Source organism: Colletotrichum chrysophilum (genome assembly GCF_026319265.1).
Source record: "Colletotrichum chrysophilum strain AFK26 chromosome Unknown scaffold_220, whole genome shotgun sequence".
NCBI classification, from domain to species: Eukaryota; Fungi; Ascomycota; class Sordariomycetes; order Glomerellales; family Glomerellaceae; genus Colletotrichum; species Colletotrichum chrysophilum.
This window is the reverse complement of record NW_026517507.1, coordinates 25,590-41,653: the sequence shown is the minus strand read 5'-3', so window position 1 is coordinate 41,653 and position 16,064 is coordinate 25,590. Positions and strand designations below refer to the sequence as shown.

The window sequence follows — 16,064 nt, the reverse complement described above, 5'->3', positions numbered from 1 at the left end:
TTACTTTCACTTTACAGACCACACCGCAATATCTACGGAAACCGTTGAATCTACTCATTGTATAAAATGAAGTTCGGCGTGTCTGCCTTCCTCATGGGCCTCGCTGCCATCTCTGTGGCCGCCTCCCCCCTGCCTATGGCAGATACCTCTGTTGCTGATCGAGAGGTCCCCCGTGACTGGATTTCCTCCCCTGTCATTGACCATCAAAACGAATTTGGGGAGCCCAAGCATGTCCAGGCCAGAGATCCTATGCTGACCACCGATTTGAAGGCGCCTTCCGCCGGTCTGAGCAACCGCGCCAACAAATCCAAGTTTAAGATCCACGTCGTTAGCGCCGCCGCCCGGGTGCTCGGCATTATCATTGTTGACTACAACATCAACCCATCATCCGAGAAGGAAGAGACCATCTCGGCTTCCTTTGATAAGCTCACCAATGTGAAGACGAAAGGGAAGATCGTCGCCACCCACTTCAAGGAAAGCACAGGCCGTCGAGCCACGCCCCAGCATGCTATATTCGACTTTGCGACGGGCATGGTTTCTGGAGTCATTGACTTGACCTTGGACGGTGCTGGTACCGTTACCGGCATTGCCTCGTCCGCGGGCGTTCACCTCAGTGGCGCCGTCGTCGCTAAGAAGCTCATCATCTTTAACGAAAAGAATACTAAGATCGGCTCTGTCGACCTTTAAGCCGGATAAAAGTATCTGGTGTAGTGATCCAACACGACTCAACAAAGGACCACGCGTTACCGCCGCCGATGGATTGGTTGTTTCTATCCGAGAGGGTGAGGGCGAGGCTGGACTGACAAATGTGATGGACATATCCAGGTGAAATAACGGCAGCTAGGAAGGGTAGTACTACTACAGTTAGACAAGAGAAAGAGTCTGAGATTGCCCCGCTAAGAATCTAGTTTGTTGAAGCATTCATGATGTTACGAGCAGGTAAGGGCAATCAGCTGTGGCACAAAGAAAAGCTTCGGTAATGATAAATCCATCGTCATTAGTTATCCCCTGTTCTGCAATATATATATATAGTTACGAGCTTACAGGGACCAACTGTAGCGGTCTTAACAAATGAATGCTGACCTCTCGCTCGCTCAAAGCGATCCCTTCCACAACGCTTTCACAGCCGTGTAATGAGATAGCTGTCACGCGCGGGTCAAGGCAACTAAGTGCACCTTAATACCAAAGTTTTAGCAATGGTGCCTCCGACACCATTCACCCTTATCTGCACGATATAGCGACGCGCCCACAAGCACCAACTGCAGCGGGTGTGGCGATAGCCTCCTTCCTCAAGACAGACAACAACAGAAGACTTCTAATAAGGTGATTAGATTTTCTAGATGTGAATACATCTTCAAGTTGGAGTTGTCTGACCGCCATATAGGTAATATTAAGAAGATTTCAGTGACCAACACCACCCCTCATCCCGACACCTCTCCCCTTCGTAGCGGAACGTTTCATGTCAAACCCGCCCTACTTCCGTTTAGGCGGAATCGCTGTGACGTCTAGGGCGAAGAATGCGTAGTTTTGGGCGTTCCTAATCTTATCCTTATCTGCAAGTTTCTCGCATCTAAGATTTCATATTTAGCATTTTCGAATCTCACGTGTTTTGTACAAGACAATATCGTGAATGCGGGAAAAGACCTACTTGTCTACTGGATATGCCAGATCGACACAGCGCTTGCCCTTGCCGACAATAGCATCGAGATGCTGCGTTTCATGCAGCAATATCATACCTGCAGATGGCGTGTATTTTCCCTTTCGCCAGTTTGAAAGCATCTGCGAATTGCTGGTCTTCTTGAAAAAAGAAGGGCAGGCGAGGAGGATGTTGGTTTTGAAGATTTCGTCGCCAGCATTGATGGCGGCAGCTGCCACTTCGCCGTTACATAAGGGAAAGTCCTTAGGGGGGCATGCATACACCAGTCTTTGTGGGCTCGGACCACCTTCATCATATGACTTGATGGTGCTCGATGGCGTCTGCAGGAATCTATTTGGTGCCCCAAAGTGGCTGGTTTTGATTGTAGAAAGCTGGGCCTTATTGGTATTTGTTTCTATTACAAGCACGGTTAGCGCTCAACTTCATGGATCAACCTAAGCAAAAGAGTCCAACTTCATCGTTGGCGGCAAGACGCAGGAACGATGAGTGTGTGTTGACTTACTGCCAAACCATCTCACATAGGCCTTCGATGAAGTCCCAGTATTATCCAGAGCTACCATGGCTCCGTTTGCCAAGATCTTCGCGTACTCAATCGATTTCTCGATATCTTTGAGTTGTGATGATGAGCATGGCCAATCGCTTCCTTTGGTCATGGACACCCAGGATGTCAGCGCTCGCTTTTCATGAGAAGCAAGACGGCTGCGTTCAGAAGGAGTTAAAACAGCATAGGCGTGCGAGAAGTTTAAAGCAATGAGGAATATGGTAGGTACTGTCAACATGTTGAAGAAAGTGTAGAAACTTCTCGTTCAATAAGTGTTAGACGCTGATACTCGAGTGGAAGAAAATGAAGCAATGATGAAGTGATTGATACGGTTGGTCCTGCCCCGGACACGAAATATTCAACCATGCGCTTTATGTATTGCATTCAAGTCGCTCAGTATAGTTAGCAATGACAGTGGGCGAGAAATTCTCCCTTGCATGCGGTGATGCCGATATTTCGTTATACGTCTTTGATTTATCCTGGGTTAGTATCAGCGACCCCATGAACGCGCTTTTGCGATTACCATGCTATGGTTAGAAATGTCTGCAGCTTAATGTCCTATTTTGGCTTTAAAAGACTCCAGTGTCTCTAACTTGCGCAAGTCGAACTGTTCCTCCGGCCTATCTGGTGGGTTCGGCTTAACGCGGATCTGCCGGATGCGATTCAGGTTTTTTGCATGGGTTCCCTCATGAAGAAGCAGGGAGTGATCTTTGTGCTAGTTACCATGCGAGTGAAATGACCCTCTCGGCAGCCATCGGCGACTCCGAACCGTGCGGAGATGGTCATAAAGGCTCGTCTTTGAGGTCTACACGAAGGCTGCCTGTGGTCAAGCGCGCGCCTCGACCGGCGCGAAATGAAAAGTAACAGAAGGAAGCTGCCGTCAACACAGGCCGTTTACGATTAGGATGAGTCTATCCATCCGCTACCTGTAATTACTATCCATCCACATCCCTCTACATCCTCTCGGCTCTGCCGCGCGGGACCCCTTCGTTGTCTCGGGGATAGCCACCGTGAGGTTTCAGCTTCTTTGACCGGATATAGCTACTTGTTGCGCTTGGCTTTGCTTTTGTTGTCCGCTGATGTATTGCTAAACCGTCCTCTCCCGGCAAGCCACACGCCAGGCTTCTTGAACCGCCATCTCCAACTAGTCGTCTTTCGAAATGTGGTCTTCCGCACCTTAGGGCTGGGTAGTTAGGCTGTCCGGCATCCTTGTGCTCTTCGCTCTCCTCCAAGGTATCGCAGCTCAGGATGTTGGCCTGAACCTTGACAAACGTGCCCGAGACAAGGAGCAGCATATTCTTTACCCCTCTAAGCTCACCTTCACTAGAGACACTACAACACTTTTCAACAACGACCAACTCTATGAGCTTGCTCACTTAGCTTATAGCTAAATGCAGACCAAGTTTGATGCTGATCGCGTTGGGCCACAAGAGCAGCCCGCCATGATGGCCGTTATGGCCGTCGAGAAGGACGTCTTCATCTCGTCTAGCCAGAAGGGAGACGGCCCTTCTCTGTACGGCTACGGCCCTCGGCATCCCAAACCACGAGTCGTCGCTGCCCTTAGGTTAGGTGAAGACGTAGACCTGTAGCATGGTTTAGATTAGCATAGACTATGTCGGCATCGCTCCCGACAAGTCTCTCGTCGCTGGAGATGTTAAATTCACTACTACCGTGACTGTGCAGTAATAATGTCCTGTCACAGCCGCCTGACGCCCGGGTGGGTCAGTCAACTGTTATCCTTGCATAACCGGTCGTAACAGCATGGCGAACTGGACGCATTAGCTGTTGGCAAACCCCCGCCATCGAGGAATCGTTGCTGATGAAGGCAGCCGAATCTGGTAGTTAGTACAAAGTCAATCTTCAGAGCTAGTTTACAGGTTGACCTGAGCCTAGCTCATGGTCAGACTTCCATGGCTCTTCGGCAATCAACTTTGTAAACAGCCTCGGATACTTTCAGCTTACCTTCACTGCGAATACTTTGTTCAAGCCTAACACTGATCACCTTAGCCTTTGAAGACTTGATCTACTGCAGTCTATGATACTTCGACTCAGTGCCAACATATCTGATCTATAGCGTCAATCCCCGGCTTCTGTTATTAGCCCTGTATTTTCAGTTAGGCAACTGTAACACCAATCTGTGATGGACAGCGCGATCATCGAGTATGCACGATGACACGTGCGTCTAGGTGGTAGTACTCTCCCCTCGAACCTGACTTTTCCCTTTCCCTTTCTCTCTCCCTGGCTCATGGGCTTGAGAGCGCAGTAGTAAGGGTCGCCCCTACCGTTAGCCGTCCCCTCGGCTTCAATGCCCCAGAATTGGAGGCCCTCATTGTAAGAGACACGAATGGGACCGAGAGAGTTGCCGCTCTTCTTAGCGTCGAGACTGTAGGTCTTTCCGCCAGGTAGGACGAGGAATTCCCAAGCATCACTGGAGCAGCCTGAAGCGAAGTTCATGATGTCGCCCAGGTTACTAAGGTGTTTCAGGTAGCCACTGGAACCCTTGATAGTGTTGGCGTCGGCGAGCTTGGCCTCGCCCTGCAAAGCGCCGCTGCTGTTGCTTGGGCCGGCCCTGCAGACGCGGACGTACTCAATCGGCAAATTTAGCATACCAGCATACGAATAATAAGCGGGTTTGCTGATTCTAACCTGCATCGATAGCACACGTGTCAATAATCACTTCTCTGTCATCGAAGAAGTAGGCCGGGAAGGCAATAGCTACAGAGGCCACGAGGACAGAAAAAAGCTGAGCAAAGGAAATTATTGTGATATTTGGGGGCAATATTGTTTCGTTTGTATACGATACGAAGGAGTGTAAAAATGTCAGGGGAGGGTGTTGGACAAAGATATTACTGCAACCCGTGTACGGCGAGAATATTAAAGAAAAAAAAAAGAAAAGGAAACCACTAATGTGACCTCGCTTCGATAGCTAGGTACATGCATTTTGGTGTCTCTTCGCCTAGCGCTGAGGCACAGAGATGCCTGTGCTCGGAAACTCCGATGCTTAACAGGCGAACACAAAACCCCGTCCCGCTTCCTGCTCATTCGCCCGGCAACGCCGTCGGCCACGTGCCTTCCACGGGGCTGTGTTCAGGCCGGTCGGCAAGCCTTCCTCATCGGCAATCTGTGCTGAATGGAGGTCTTTGGGGTGCTAATAACAGCATGATAGTGCATCTAATACATGCTGCATCTCCAATCTAGAGCGTAAAGACTCGGATCTTGAACATAAGCTGGCCGTGGTTGTCACTAAGAACCGTGGATGGGCTAGGCCAAGTTGCCAACGCGCAGCACCAGCCTATTCAGCCCAATCAACAGGAGGCAACACGGGTGGTAGCTGCGTTCTCAACTCAAATGCAAGCCACTATGGAACCCAATGAGCTTTTCTACAGACTTCTCCAGACGGTATCTCAGGTATTCTCCTAGAAGCAATGGGAAGTAAGCGAATAGACAGGGGCCACTAGAAGCCCCTCCTCACCTATGCTTATGCCGTCTTCGCCGACGCCGATGCCGTAAAGGCCATCTTGCCGTCTGGGTCGACCTAACTTTCCTGCTTTGGGGCTCATTTCATGTTAACCAAGAGTAGCTTAAGCCGTGGGATCAAACTCCACCTAAATATAGGTCAGATGTCAAGGAGTCCCTCCACTCAATAGAATGCGGTCTAAGGGCTGATCGTACCTCGTACAAAATTCTCAGGTTACCGTGTCACCTCCGAGGGCTGTGGTTATAGGTTCCCAAAACATCAGATTTCCCTCTTCTCGATCTCCCGCTTCCACCTGCAATAGGCCCGCGCTCATCCTGTTCTCGGCTTCACATATTCAACCAAGATGTTCCGACATCGCCCGCTCCTCCTATTCTTTTTAGGGGCCCACTTGTGGCATCTTCTATGTCACGGAGCGCCTACTACGGTGTCGTATGTCTACCGTGGCGATACAAGATCACCCGGAGAGATCAAACGACTTGGAGGGTTTCTCCCGAAGGGCCAAACCAGGTTCGGACTTCAAAATGCGGACACCAGCCTCTTCAATCACATGAAAGGGACTCATAACATCCAGAGCCGGGACGAAGACGGATTCGTCTCCACCAGTACCAGTGAATCCGTGGCAGCAACGTTTGTTTACGGGAAGCCTTCGGCCTTCGTTTACAAGATTCATGTTACCCCAAACATGATTGATACTGTTGGCACCCTTGGTAAATACAGCGACTTCGATGAGGAACTCGAGTTCGCGGCTTTGGGGGGCATCAAGTACGAACAGATAGTCTCCTGGAGACAATTGAAAGGCAGGAATCTCGGCAAGTCGACCATGAACAAGGACTTCGACAAAAGAAAGTACGGCTCGGCGGCCGCCGGTGGTGTGCAATATCAGCTGGCTGGTTTCCCTCCAAACCACAAGGCTTGGCGTGAAGAGCCCTGGAAGAGTCACAAACCTTCGAAGCGCGACATTAGCAAGAAGTCAGGCTTCGATTCTGATTTTCCGAAGTATGTTTGGTCAGGCCCTCAGACACGGTGCTTCGAGCTAACTCATGCGAAGCACCTTTCAATTAGCAGCTTACGTTCGAGTGCCCCTATTAATACGGGGGCTCTCTGAAAAACTTACTACTGCCATTACGCGAACCTCCGTCGGTCCGCCTGAAGCTAAGACTATCTATTTGGAGAAACCTCTTCTGGAAGAAGCACCCATTCGTAAGGTGTCTGCAAACGAAATGAAGCCTTGACAAGAGGACTTGTATCAAACAAGCACCGAACAGAGGTTGTGGAAAAGAACGCGCCTATGACTGGATGATTTGGGAGATCTGTCGTCAAGTTAGATAGCAAAGTGGATTGACACGAGCGATGGATAGGCACAAATCTTAGTGTAGGTCTTCAAAGTCGAAGGCGATTAGTTATCGAGTTGATTCAAAGTGAAGCTAGGTTAAGACTGTTCGTAGAATATTTATAAAATGTATTGCAGAAGAGTTATGGAAGTCCGATCATGAGCTTTGGCTCAAGTCATGCTATGTACAAGTCCTGAACAGTGTCCGTTGTCTGGTTACCGTCTTTGATCCCGACGGGAACCGCCCCTCGTGCGTACGGCGGCCGTTTGTGCTAAGGACAATAGTATAACCTGAGAAAAGAATTCATGGTCAGACTTCTATAGCTCTTCAGCAATCAACTTTGTAAACATCCTCGGATACTTTCAGCTTACCCACTAAAGACGAGTGGACAGAGACTGTGGCCCGTACAGCCGACGGCTAAGTGATTGCAGAAGAAGACCGCACCTTACATTCGTTCTAGATTAGAGAACCCCTGGCGATCGTGTGCCCAAATTTGGTCATCACGGTCAAATACAGGTGTTGCAGTGGTTCGGGGCTGCGATACAGGTCTTCGATTCCCAGTCCTCAGGAGATGCACTTTTGATGGTTCGGGAGACGCATGTGCTCGCGCCGCACAGATGATCACGAGATTATGAGAGGCAAATCAACGACATGTATGGGCGCGAAACAATAGTCTCTGAGGGATTCTGTCCCGGCAGCTACTTTAGGGTCGACATCTCCCTCGGCCGCAACTCCCTCGCAGCACGTCGTGGCTTCAGCACTCATCGTTTGGCCCATCTACGCCAACAGAAGCACGACCCGCCCATCACATTGCGCTGTCCCTCCCCTCCCCCCCACCCCCACCCCCCTCCCTGGGCACCAAACCCCAACAGGATCAATAATATTTTAGGGTTTGGCTTAGGTCTAGGGTGGGTAGGGGTAGGGAGGGGCCAGGGATGCATGTCGTGCCTGATCAGGCTAGACCTGCAGGCACCGCCGCACTGGCCCCTGGGGTGGATGGTGAAATCGTGAAGCCCAAACTCTAAATCAACGATATAGGTAGCCGACGATGAGCAATTGCCGACGACGTATCCTCAAATCTCCTCCCGGCCGTGGAGGGAGATATTCTGCACCTGGTTCCCGCTATTCCTCTAACCTAGCCCGGCTGAAAGCAATTCTATGAGCGCAAATCCATCCAATTGCTGAGGTCTAGACCCACATCTGCATGGTTCGAGGCAAGGTGATTATGATACGCCGGGGTCTCGGTCATCTCCAGCCGGACCAGGCCTGCGGGTAGTGCCAAGTCACAGCACCGCCGGTGGAATTTGGAGAGAGGAATGGATGGCGAGTGGTGCACACTAGTCGCAAACCACGCTGGACATATGTGACAGCTGACGGCTGAGCGGCCTGACCGGTTTAGCAGGTCTGAAGAATTGGGTCAGAAATTGTGGGTACGTGAACAGGCCTTCCACACCCCGGTCTCGAAGGCCCCACACCCCTCCCCATTTAGGTTCCGACGATCCGATGAACCCATTCTCGGAATAGGGACGAGCTGTTTGCCCATCTCTGCAGATGGCGCAGGGCATAGAGATGACCTTATACAATGACTTATCATGGCTGGGGCTTGATAAGACCTCCCAGGCAGGCTAGGGGGCTCTATTCCTCACTAGTGAAGGGAGGATTTTCAATCTCAACTCACAATTCACGCTTCTACAGTTCGATGCCTAGCTTTCATGAGACGAGTGAGGCGCCATCATGCCACGGCTCCATGAACCTCCCCTCAACGACGCATTAACATCAACATACAAAGGCCCAACACACGTATAATAAAAGCAGCCAAGGCACACTTTCCCTAGGGGGCATGGGACTAAGTGTATATACAGGACGTGCTGACGGCCTAGGTATAGTATTCTGCCGGATTAGGGCGTATAAATATATATCTTGATATGAAATGTCCGCTCTTCTATTCTAGAGCAGCAAGCCTTCTGTTGATAGGGGTATAGGTCTCGATTACTGTCTCAAGTATACTGTAAATAGGGGCTGCTGAAAAGTCCTGCCTCCCGTCGTGGCGCCTCCAGCCCTTCGGTCGGACATTACCCCCTCCGCTGCTCTATGAGGAAGCAGACAGCTGAATAAGTAATTGATTCGCAAGTGGTGCTTGAAGGTAGAGGGGCGTCATGGCCTCTGTGAGAATAACAACACCAGCAACAATAGCAACAACTTCCTACAAGGCTGTAGACCAGATGTTGCTTAAGACAGGCATTATTCCACTCATCGGTATAGAGAAAGAGGGACGAGAACAAGAATACATATCTTTCTACTAGCTGGAAGACTGAGTACGTAAGACCTTGCTGCGGAAACCCGTGGGTCCTGTATTGCCTCTGAACGCGAGTCTGACTTTGTAATAAACAGCAGAAAGCGATAGACTAACCGTTTGGGTCTCGGTAGAATGACGTACAATACGACTTTCGCCCGACAGTAGAGCTGTGCTAGCCGGGAGGTGCGTTGCTTAATTTCCTAGTTGAGGTAGCAGAGCCTATAGTTAGATTAGCGTCCTTGCGTGTCCTAGGTCTAACCAAGAGGCTTGAAGCTGGTTAAACTTGGGGAAGTCTTGCTGAATACATCATTCGATTGAGCCTATACCTAGGCTAGGCTGACCTTTCGCTAACATGGTCAGTCTAGTCAAACAGCCACGGGCTTAGAGGTTGTTGCGTGTTACAAAATCGTTCAGAGCAACAGGATGCGCCTGATCTTCGCATACGTATAGAAATATTTCAGACTATACCTTGAGGATGTATTTTGCGTGGTTAAATCAGTTCCCAACGATGCGATGGCTTAAGCATGAGCTAGGCTGCTTACAGAGCCGACCTTTCGGTCAGCTCCTCCGTTCGTTCCAGCCTTTTTAGCCAATACTACAGGTAGAGGAGCCGGCGCGATGGATCTAAACGGCCCATATACTGTATTCTTGGCGGTGGGATGATTAAACCTCGCTCATGTTAACACTGTCGATTGTACCTTACGTATCAGAAAACCTCTCTGCTGCGAGACGAATGCCTCTGTATGATATTCAGCCTCCCGTTGCTAGCTTGATGAAAGCTCCCGGTCCTTGAGACGCGTGAGACTACCGCGATTGTTATCGGCGTATACAGGGGGCCGGCGGATGGGGGGCGTCTTAGAATAGGGCAGAGAGCGCTCAGCTGAGAGGCCCGGGGGAAGCTATAGATCTATAGCCGGCTGTGATGCTGCTACGAAAGACGAAGGTGGGCTATATTTAGAGCTTTGGGATAGACGAAGTCGAGAGATTTGATGGCTTCAGCAGCAGCCCCTGAATAAGTACGTATCGATAGTCCTAATAGGATAATGCCTATCAGAATTTCTCTTGCTTGCTTATGCTGAGCTGAGGCGATAGATAAAGAACCGTGAGGAGAGGACTGGAGGGAAGGTTTGAACATTGGCACGCTTGCTTCCCTTGTACGCTACTGTTCTGACCGTGATAGTAAAAGTTTAATCTTGAAGCGGTTAAGTCTTGCGGCTAATATTTTTCTGGATCTTCATAACAATCACTGGAATCCCTAGAAGGCGATAACGCGATTAATCAACCCAACAAAACACATCCCCTCGGCGCACGTACTATTCTACCTACACCGCCAACAACAGGCAAGGCTTGATTATCTGTTAGCTAATGTTCCCCGGCCCCTACTCTCCAGCCTCATCAGCAGGCTGAGGTAGACAGGCTACGAAACGCTAAATGGGGAGGACTTGCCTAGGCGTCTCCCTCGGTGTATTTCTGAGTATCTTGTTCTGGGTTTGCTGGGCATTTGAGCCTATTTCAGCAGGATTATCGAGAGTTAGAACGGAAAGACCCTGGCGGAGACGGGAACATATGCTAGTTTAAGGCCAGATAGTAGTTATCGTAGACAAACGCGCAGTACTTTATTTCATGAACATAAGCTATAACTGTACCTATGTGGTGGTTAGGGGTTGAATGTTAGGGCGATTGTTGGTGTTGAGGGAAGACGGAGACCTAAAGTTTCGGATAGCGCGGTGGAAGAGCTGCACTGGTGGAGGCCTTCGTGCCACTATAGACAGCCTTAGAAATATTGAAGTCAAAGTACAAAAGTCTGCATAGTTTAGACTGAGGGATCCAGTGGTGTCGAAGCCGGGCGGCTGATAGTGCCTGTGTCTAAAAGCTCCCTGTAGCAAGTACGAAGCAATGCTGCTAGTTGCGGGACGAGTTTACAGGCACACCGCAAGAAGCTGACTATATAGCATACTGCGGACGGAGATAGTAAGTTGTAGTAAACACTACTCTCGGCTGCTATATTTAGGTTGGTTTATTTGAGTACAATGATTATGCTTTTCGTTGTTGTTTTATAGGTTGACCACGACGTAGCTGTTACGGTCAGCTATCCGACAGTAGGGTCTGCTAACAGAAGCTGGGGATTGACACGTAGTAACAGTACACTGGGGTCGTGGTCTGGGTTGTAGGTCGTAAGCTTGTAGTAGATCAAGTCTTCAGAGGCTAAGGTGATCAGCCTTAGACTCAATAAGTATTCGCAGTGAAGGTAAGCTGAGAGTATCCTGAGGATGAATACTAAGTTGATTGCTGAAGAGCTATGGAAGTCTGACCATGAGCCAGGTTCAGGGTCATACTATATACAAGTCCTGCACAGCATCTCCCGTGGTGGTGTTACGAGCGGGTCAGGGCAACCAACTGTGGCACAAAGCAAAAGCTTCGATAATGACAAATCCGTTGTCATTGTCCCCTGTTCTGCACTATATAGTTACGAGCCTACAGTGACCAACTGTAGCGGTCGTAACAGTAAGGGGGCAAACGAATGCAGACGTCGCTGGAAGTGAAGGGTACAGTCTGGGTATTATGCACAGATCGTCCGCCGCCCGGTGACCCGTTTGAATAAACGGGTACCGGGGTGCGTGAGATGGTCATCGCTCTGATGTCTCCTTTGCATCCTGGAAAGCTATTATTCTGGGACGGCGGTGATGCGTTACGTGACTTATGAGTGAACATGATTATGGACGATCTCGACGGACTTCTTCTACTGGATCACGGTCTATTTTCTGACGGAACGGTACTTAATCCCGACCTTAACGAGCCAACACCTATCGACATACATTCTCCTGGTGTCCGCCGTCATTGCCACCTATTCCACGACCACTAGCGCAGCGACTTTAGCTCAATGTTCGATCTCGATCTGAGACGGCCCAACGCAAATCGAGTGAGCCACACATACAAAAATGGCCACGCTGGTGGGCTTGGCTTCTCGTTAAGGCAGAAGTCGTCTTTGAGAAAATGAGAGAGAAGCATCGCTGCAGCCGGAAGAAAAGGCGATGTATCGTCAGATGCACAGCGGAGAAACCCTGGCATGACGCGAGCCCGTCGTAGGCGTTAACGTCGCCAGCATCTGGACGAAATGGAAGAGAAGACGATCTGCCTTAGATCATTATCGATGTGCACGGCAAAAGAACCTTTCTGACTTGGTATTGGGTGTAGGGGATGGCGACAGCTCGTCACCGTATGAAAGGACAGAAAATCCTTTGGGAATCCCATCCAGACTGATCCAAGACGATGTGAAATATGGCTTGGTTAATGATGTGATGAAATGACTACGGGCGAATGGGGGCAACATAAGGGTACATGTTGGCTCAACCAGGATCAACGGGAAGGGCACTGCCTGCTCGCGGGCCACTGGGACGTTCAGCACCGTGACGGTGAGAGGTTGGAGCACACGAAGGGGCACCGGGCACTCCACCAAAGTCATTACTTCGGGATTGAACAGTGCAGTTAGGGAAGGAACAAAAACCGGGGGAGGGGCAAAAATAAAAAGACAATATAAGACCAAATCGAGCAGCAGATATCACTCCACCCTTGATGTTTCTTGTCTTCGGGCCACCCGTCTCTCTTGAACGAGAAGTGCCGTCGTCTGGCCTGAAGACGCCATAACCAACGGCAAAGTCCCTCCAATCCAGCCGAACGTCGCTCCTGGCCAGCGGTGTCCAGGGGGTGTGTTGATGGTCGATACCAGAGAGCATCGCGACGGCTTGCTGGGCAGGCTGCGGGAGGGTGATGACAACGAAAGGTACCCGGAGGTCTGCTATCGAACGTGACGATCGTGGCCAGGTCTGACAAGGTCAAAGTCACTGGGAGAGGACGGCCAAGTGCGGAGGTTGTTGACGTTGACCCGGCTGTTCGGGTACTTCCCAGATTGGAAGCTAAGTGAAAGAGCCAAGTCGGTGCTCTGAGGGGAGGCGCAGGCGGTCGGGCCCGTGGTACGGCTCCCAATAGGCTCACGGGTACCCGTGCCTGTAAAATTTCACGGGTACCCGTGGAAATGACTAAGCAAGCTATCCACCTCAACGAACGCACGCGTCTCGCGTCTAACACAGTTCACGCGTCTCTTTGCACACAGCACGTCAGTCATAAGTTTCCAAAAAGAATGGCCACAGCCACTCGAAATTCAGCTCTCGCATTCTCAGACGATTGTCTCCCTCCTGAAAGCGTTTATGAAACGCGAGACGACCTCATACTGTCAATCAACAACTGGGCGGCGACAAGGGGATACGCATTTACAACTGGGAGATCAACCAGAGAGAAAAGTGGACGGCGGACGATTACATATTCGTGCGACCGGTCGTGTCATCCTCCAAGTACATCAATAGCGCGCCAAAGACGAACCACGAGTAGGGGAACCGGATGTCAATTTTCAGTGCTAGCGAAAGAGTCCTTGGATAAGAGCACGTGGAGCTTGAAACACCGGCCCGACAAGCGCTTTTCTTCTCACAATCATTTTCCAAGCCAGCATGCATCTGCTCACCCAACGCATCGCAAGCTGTCTGAGGAGGACTTCGGGAAAATAGCAGGCCTCTCAAATGCTGGCGTAGCACCCAGGGACATCAGAACATACATACGCCAAACAACGAACTCCATCGCAACCCAACAAGATATCTACAATCATATTGCGGCCGCTAAACGAGATGTTCGTGAAGGGCAGACCTCGATCCATGCACTTGCTAATCAACTTGATGAAGAAGGGTTCTGGAGCCGAATGCAGTTTGCACCAGATGGCCGAGTCACAGCCGTCTTGTTCGCCCATCCAGATTCCTTGGCCCTTCTTCAAGCCTACCCAGACATCATGTTGCTGGACTGCACCTACAAGACGAACAAGTATGGCATGCCGCTCCTAGACATCGTCGGCGTTGATGCTTGTCAGCGGTCCTTCTGCATTGCGTTTGCATTCCTCAGTGGCGAGGCAGAGGACGATTATACGTGGGCTTTAGAGCGGGTCAGGTCCTTATATGATCAGTGCAACGCCAGGCTGCCTGCGGTTGTCCTCACAGATCGTTGCTTAGCATGCATCAACGCTGTTGCAGCTATCTTTCCCTCTTCAGCATCTTTGCTTTGCCTGTGGCATGCAAACAAGGCTGTGCTTCAACATTGCTCTTCAGCTTTTGACCTTGCCAAGGCGAGAACAGTCAGTGCCTCTGCAGCGGCTAAGTCATCAGCTCATAAGCGGGAAGAGTTCTACAAGTCCTGGCATTCAATTATCGGCTCGCCATCTGAGGTGATTTTTGAGGAGCGTGTGTCTCAGTTTGAGAAACTTTATCTCACGGACTATCTCGAAGAAGTCGGCTATGTTACATCCTTCTGGCTTAACCCATACAAGGAGAAGCTGGTGAAGGCCTGGGTTGATCAGCACACCCATTTTGGCAATGTGGCTACTTCACGAGTCGAGGGCATCCATGCCCTGCTCAAATCGCACTTGAAAAGATCCACGTTAGACCTTTTTGAAGCTTGGCGAGCGATGAAGCACGCGTTACTGAACCAGCTGTCGGATCTGAGATCAAATCAAGTCAAACAGCAAATACGGATACCGGTTGAGCTTTCGGGGTCAATATACGGCGCAGTGCTTGGCTGGGTATCGCACGAAGCCCTCCGCAAAGTGGAAGAGCAACGGAAGCTGCTCACGAAGAACGACGCAAACCATCCCACGATCTGTACGGGGGCCTTCTCTAAAGTGTACGGTCTGCCGTGCTTACACAAATTGAAGGCTTTACAAGAACAGAATCTTGTTCTGCTACTTGAGCACTTCCATGCACATTGGCATTTGAGGCGCGACGGAGCGCCGCAGCTATTGCTGGAGCCTCGCCAACGCATCGAGCCCAGATTGCAATTGGACAACTCCAGTATTCCGAAATCCAGCACTAGGCGAGAACCAAGTGGGTTTGAAATCGTTGAAGTTGCGTCACGGGCCCCAAGCAGATGCAGTAGGTGTCATGTGGTTGGTCACACTATGACTTCAAAGGCGTGCCCTCTGCGATACTCGCATTTGTTGCCTGAGCCAACTCCTACTCCAGGTCCAAGCTCAATATCGAGTGCGATTTATACCACTACACCCAAAGCCGCAGAGAGGCTTCTATCGAACGCCGTACAGACCATGTCAGCCTCAGTTCAACCGACTACAGATGGAGCAGAAGAAGCTAGCATGTCACCACCTGAGATGCTACCGTCGTCTCGGCATTCGCGATCACCCTCGCTGCCAAGATATGATTCACCTCAGGCAATATATGGACGGTATTGTGCAGCGAGAAGCGCCTGGTATGCTGCTCAGCCTCGTGGAAGTGTTAAAACAAACCAGGAATATCGGAGGGCAATGGGACTTCCACTGCGTTATGGAAAGAAGTGTTATGAGTGGTGTATTGACTACAAGCAGATGAATAGACGCTGCACCACCTCAAAGGGGTCAAGAGATTGGCTTAAGGAGGAGATGATGGCTTATCTGGACTGGGACAGAGCCGAACAAGAACGGGTTGATGAGCTTGTCGTCGCAGAAGAGGGAGACAACCCCTTTCGGAACAGCAAGAGAGGTATGGGCGACATCTGGAAACGAGTTGAGAGAGACAATGCCGAACAGGAGGCACTGTACTCTGGGAGTCAGCCTGCAGAGTGCATCGTAGTTAAATCGTAAATTGAATGACAACGTAGTCGTCCAATTCTTACTTTATGACCTAGCAATTCTGAATAATACACAAAATGGTTCCGCCTTAAATAATGTTTGAACC

General features: G+C 50.3%; 3 protein-coding genes across 3 annotated transcripts; 2 read left to right on the top strand and 1 right to left on the bottom strand.

Annotated features, from left to right (window-relative positions):
• Positions 1-66: 66 nt before the first annotated feature.
• On the top strand, positions 67-687 carry COL26b_013316 (uncharacterized protein; the record flags this gene model as incomplete). The annotated part of the gene is made up of 1 exon (XM_053185935.1): positions 67-687. One exon carries the CDS (start codon positions 67-69, stop codon positions 685-687), a length of 621 nt encoding a protein of 206 aa, XP_053030118.1.
• A 3,076-nt stretch (positions 688-3,763) lies between these two features.
• Positions 3,764-4,850, bottom strand: COL26b_013315 (uncharacterized protein; the record flags this gene model as incomplete). Its single annotated transcript, XM_053185934.1, has 6 exons — positions 3,764-3,781; positions 3,993-4,033; positions 4,082-4,087; positions 4,161-4,186; positions 4,408-4,767; positions 4,816-4,850. 6 exons carry the CDS (start codon positions 4,848-4,850, stop codon positions 3,764-3,766), a joined length of 486 nt encoding a protein of 161 aa, XP_053030117.1.
• Positions 4,851-6,358: 1,508 nt separating this feature from the next.
• On the top strand, positions 6,359-6,781 carry COL26b_013314 (uncharacterized protein; the record flags this gene model as incomplete). Its single annotated transcript, XM_053185933.1, has 1 exon — positions 6,359-6,781. One exon carries the CDS (start codon positions 6,359-6,361, stop codon positions 6,779-6,781), a length of 423 nt encoding a protein of 140 aa, XP_053030116.1.
• Positions 6,782-16,064: the final 9,283 nt, after the last annotated feature.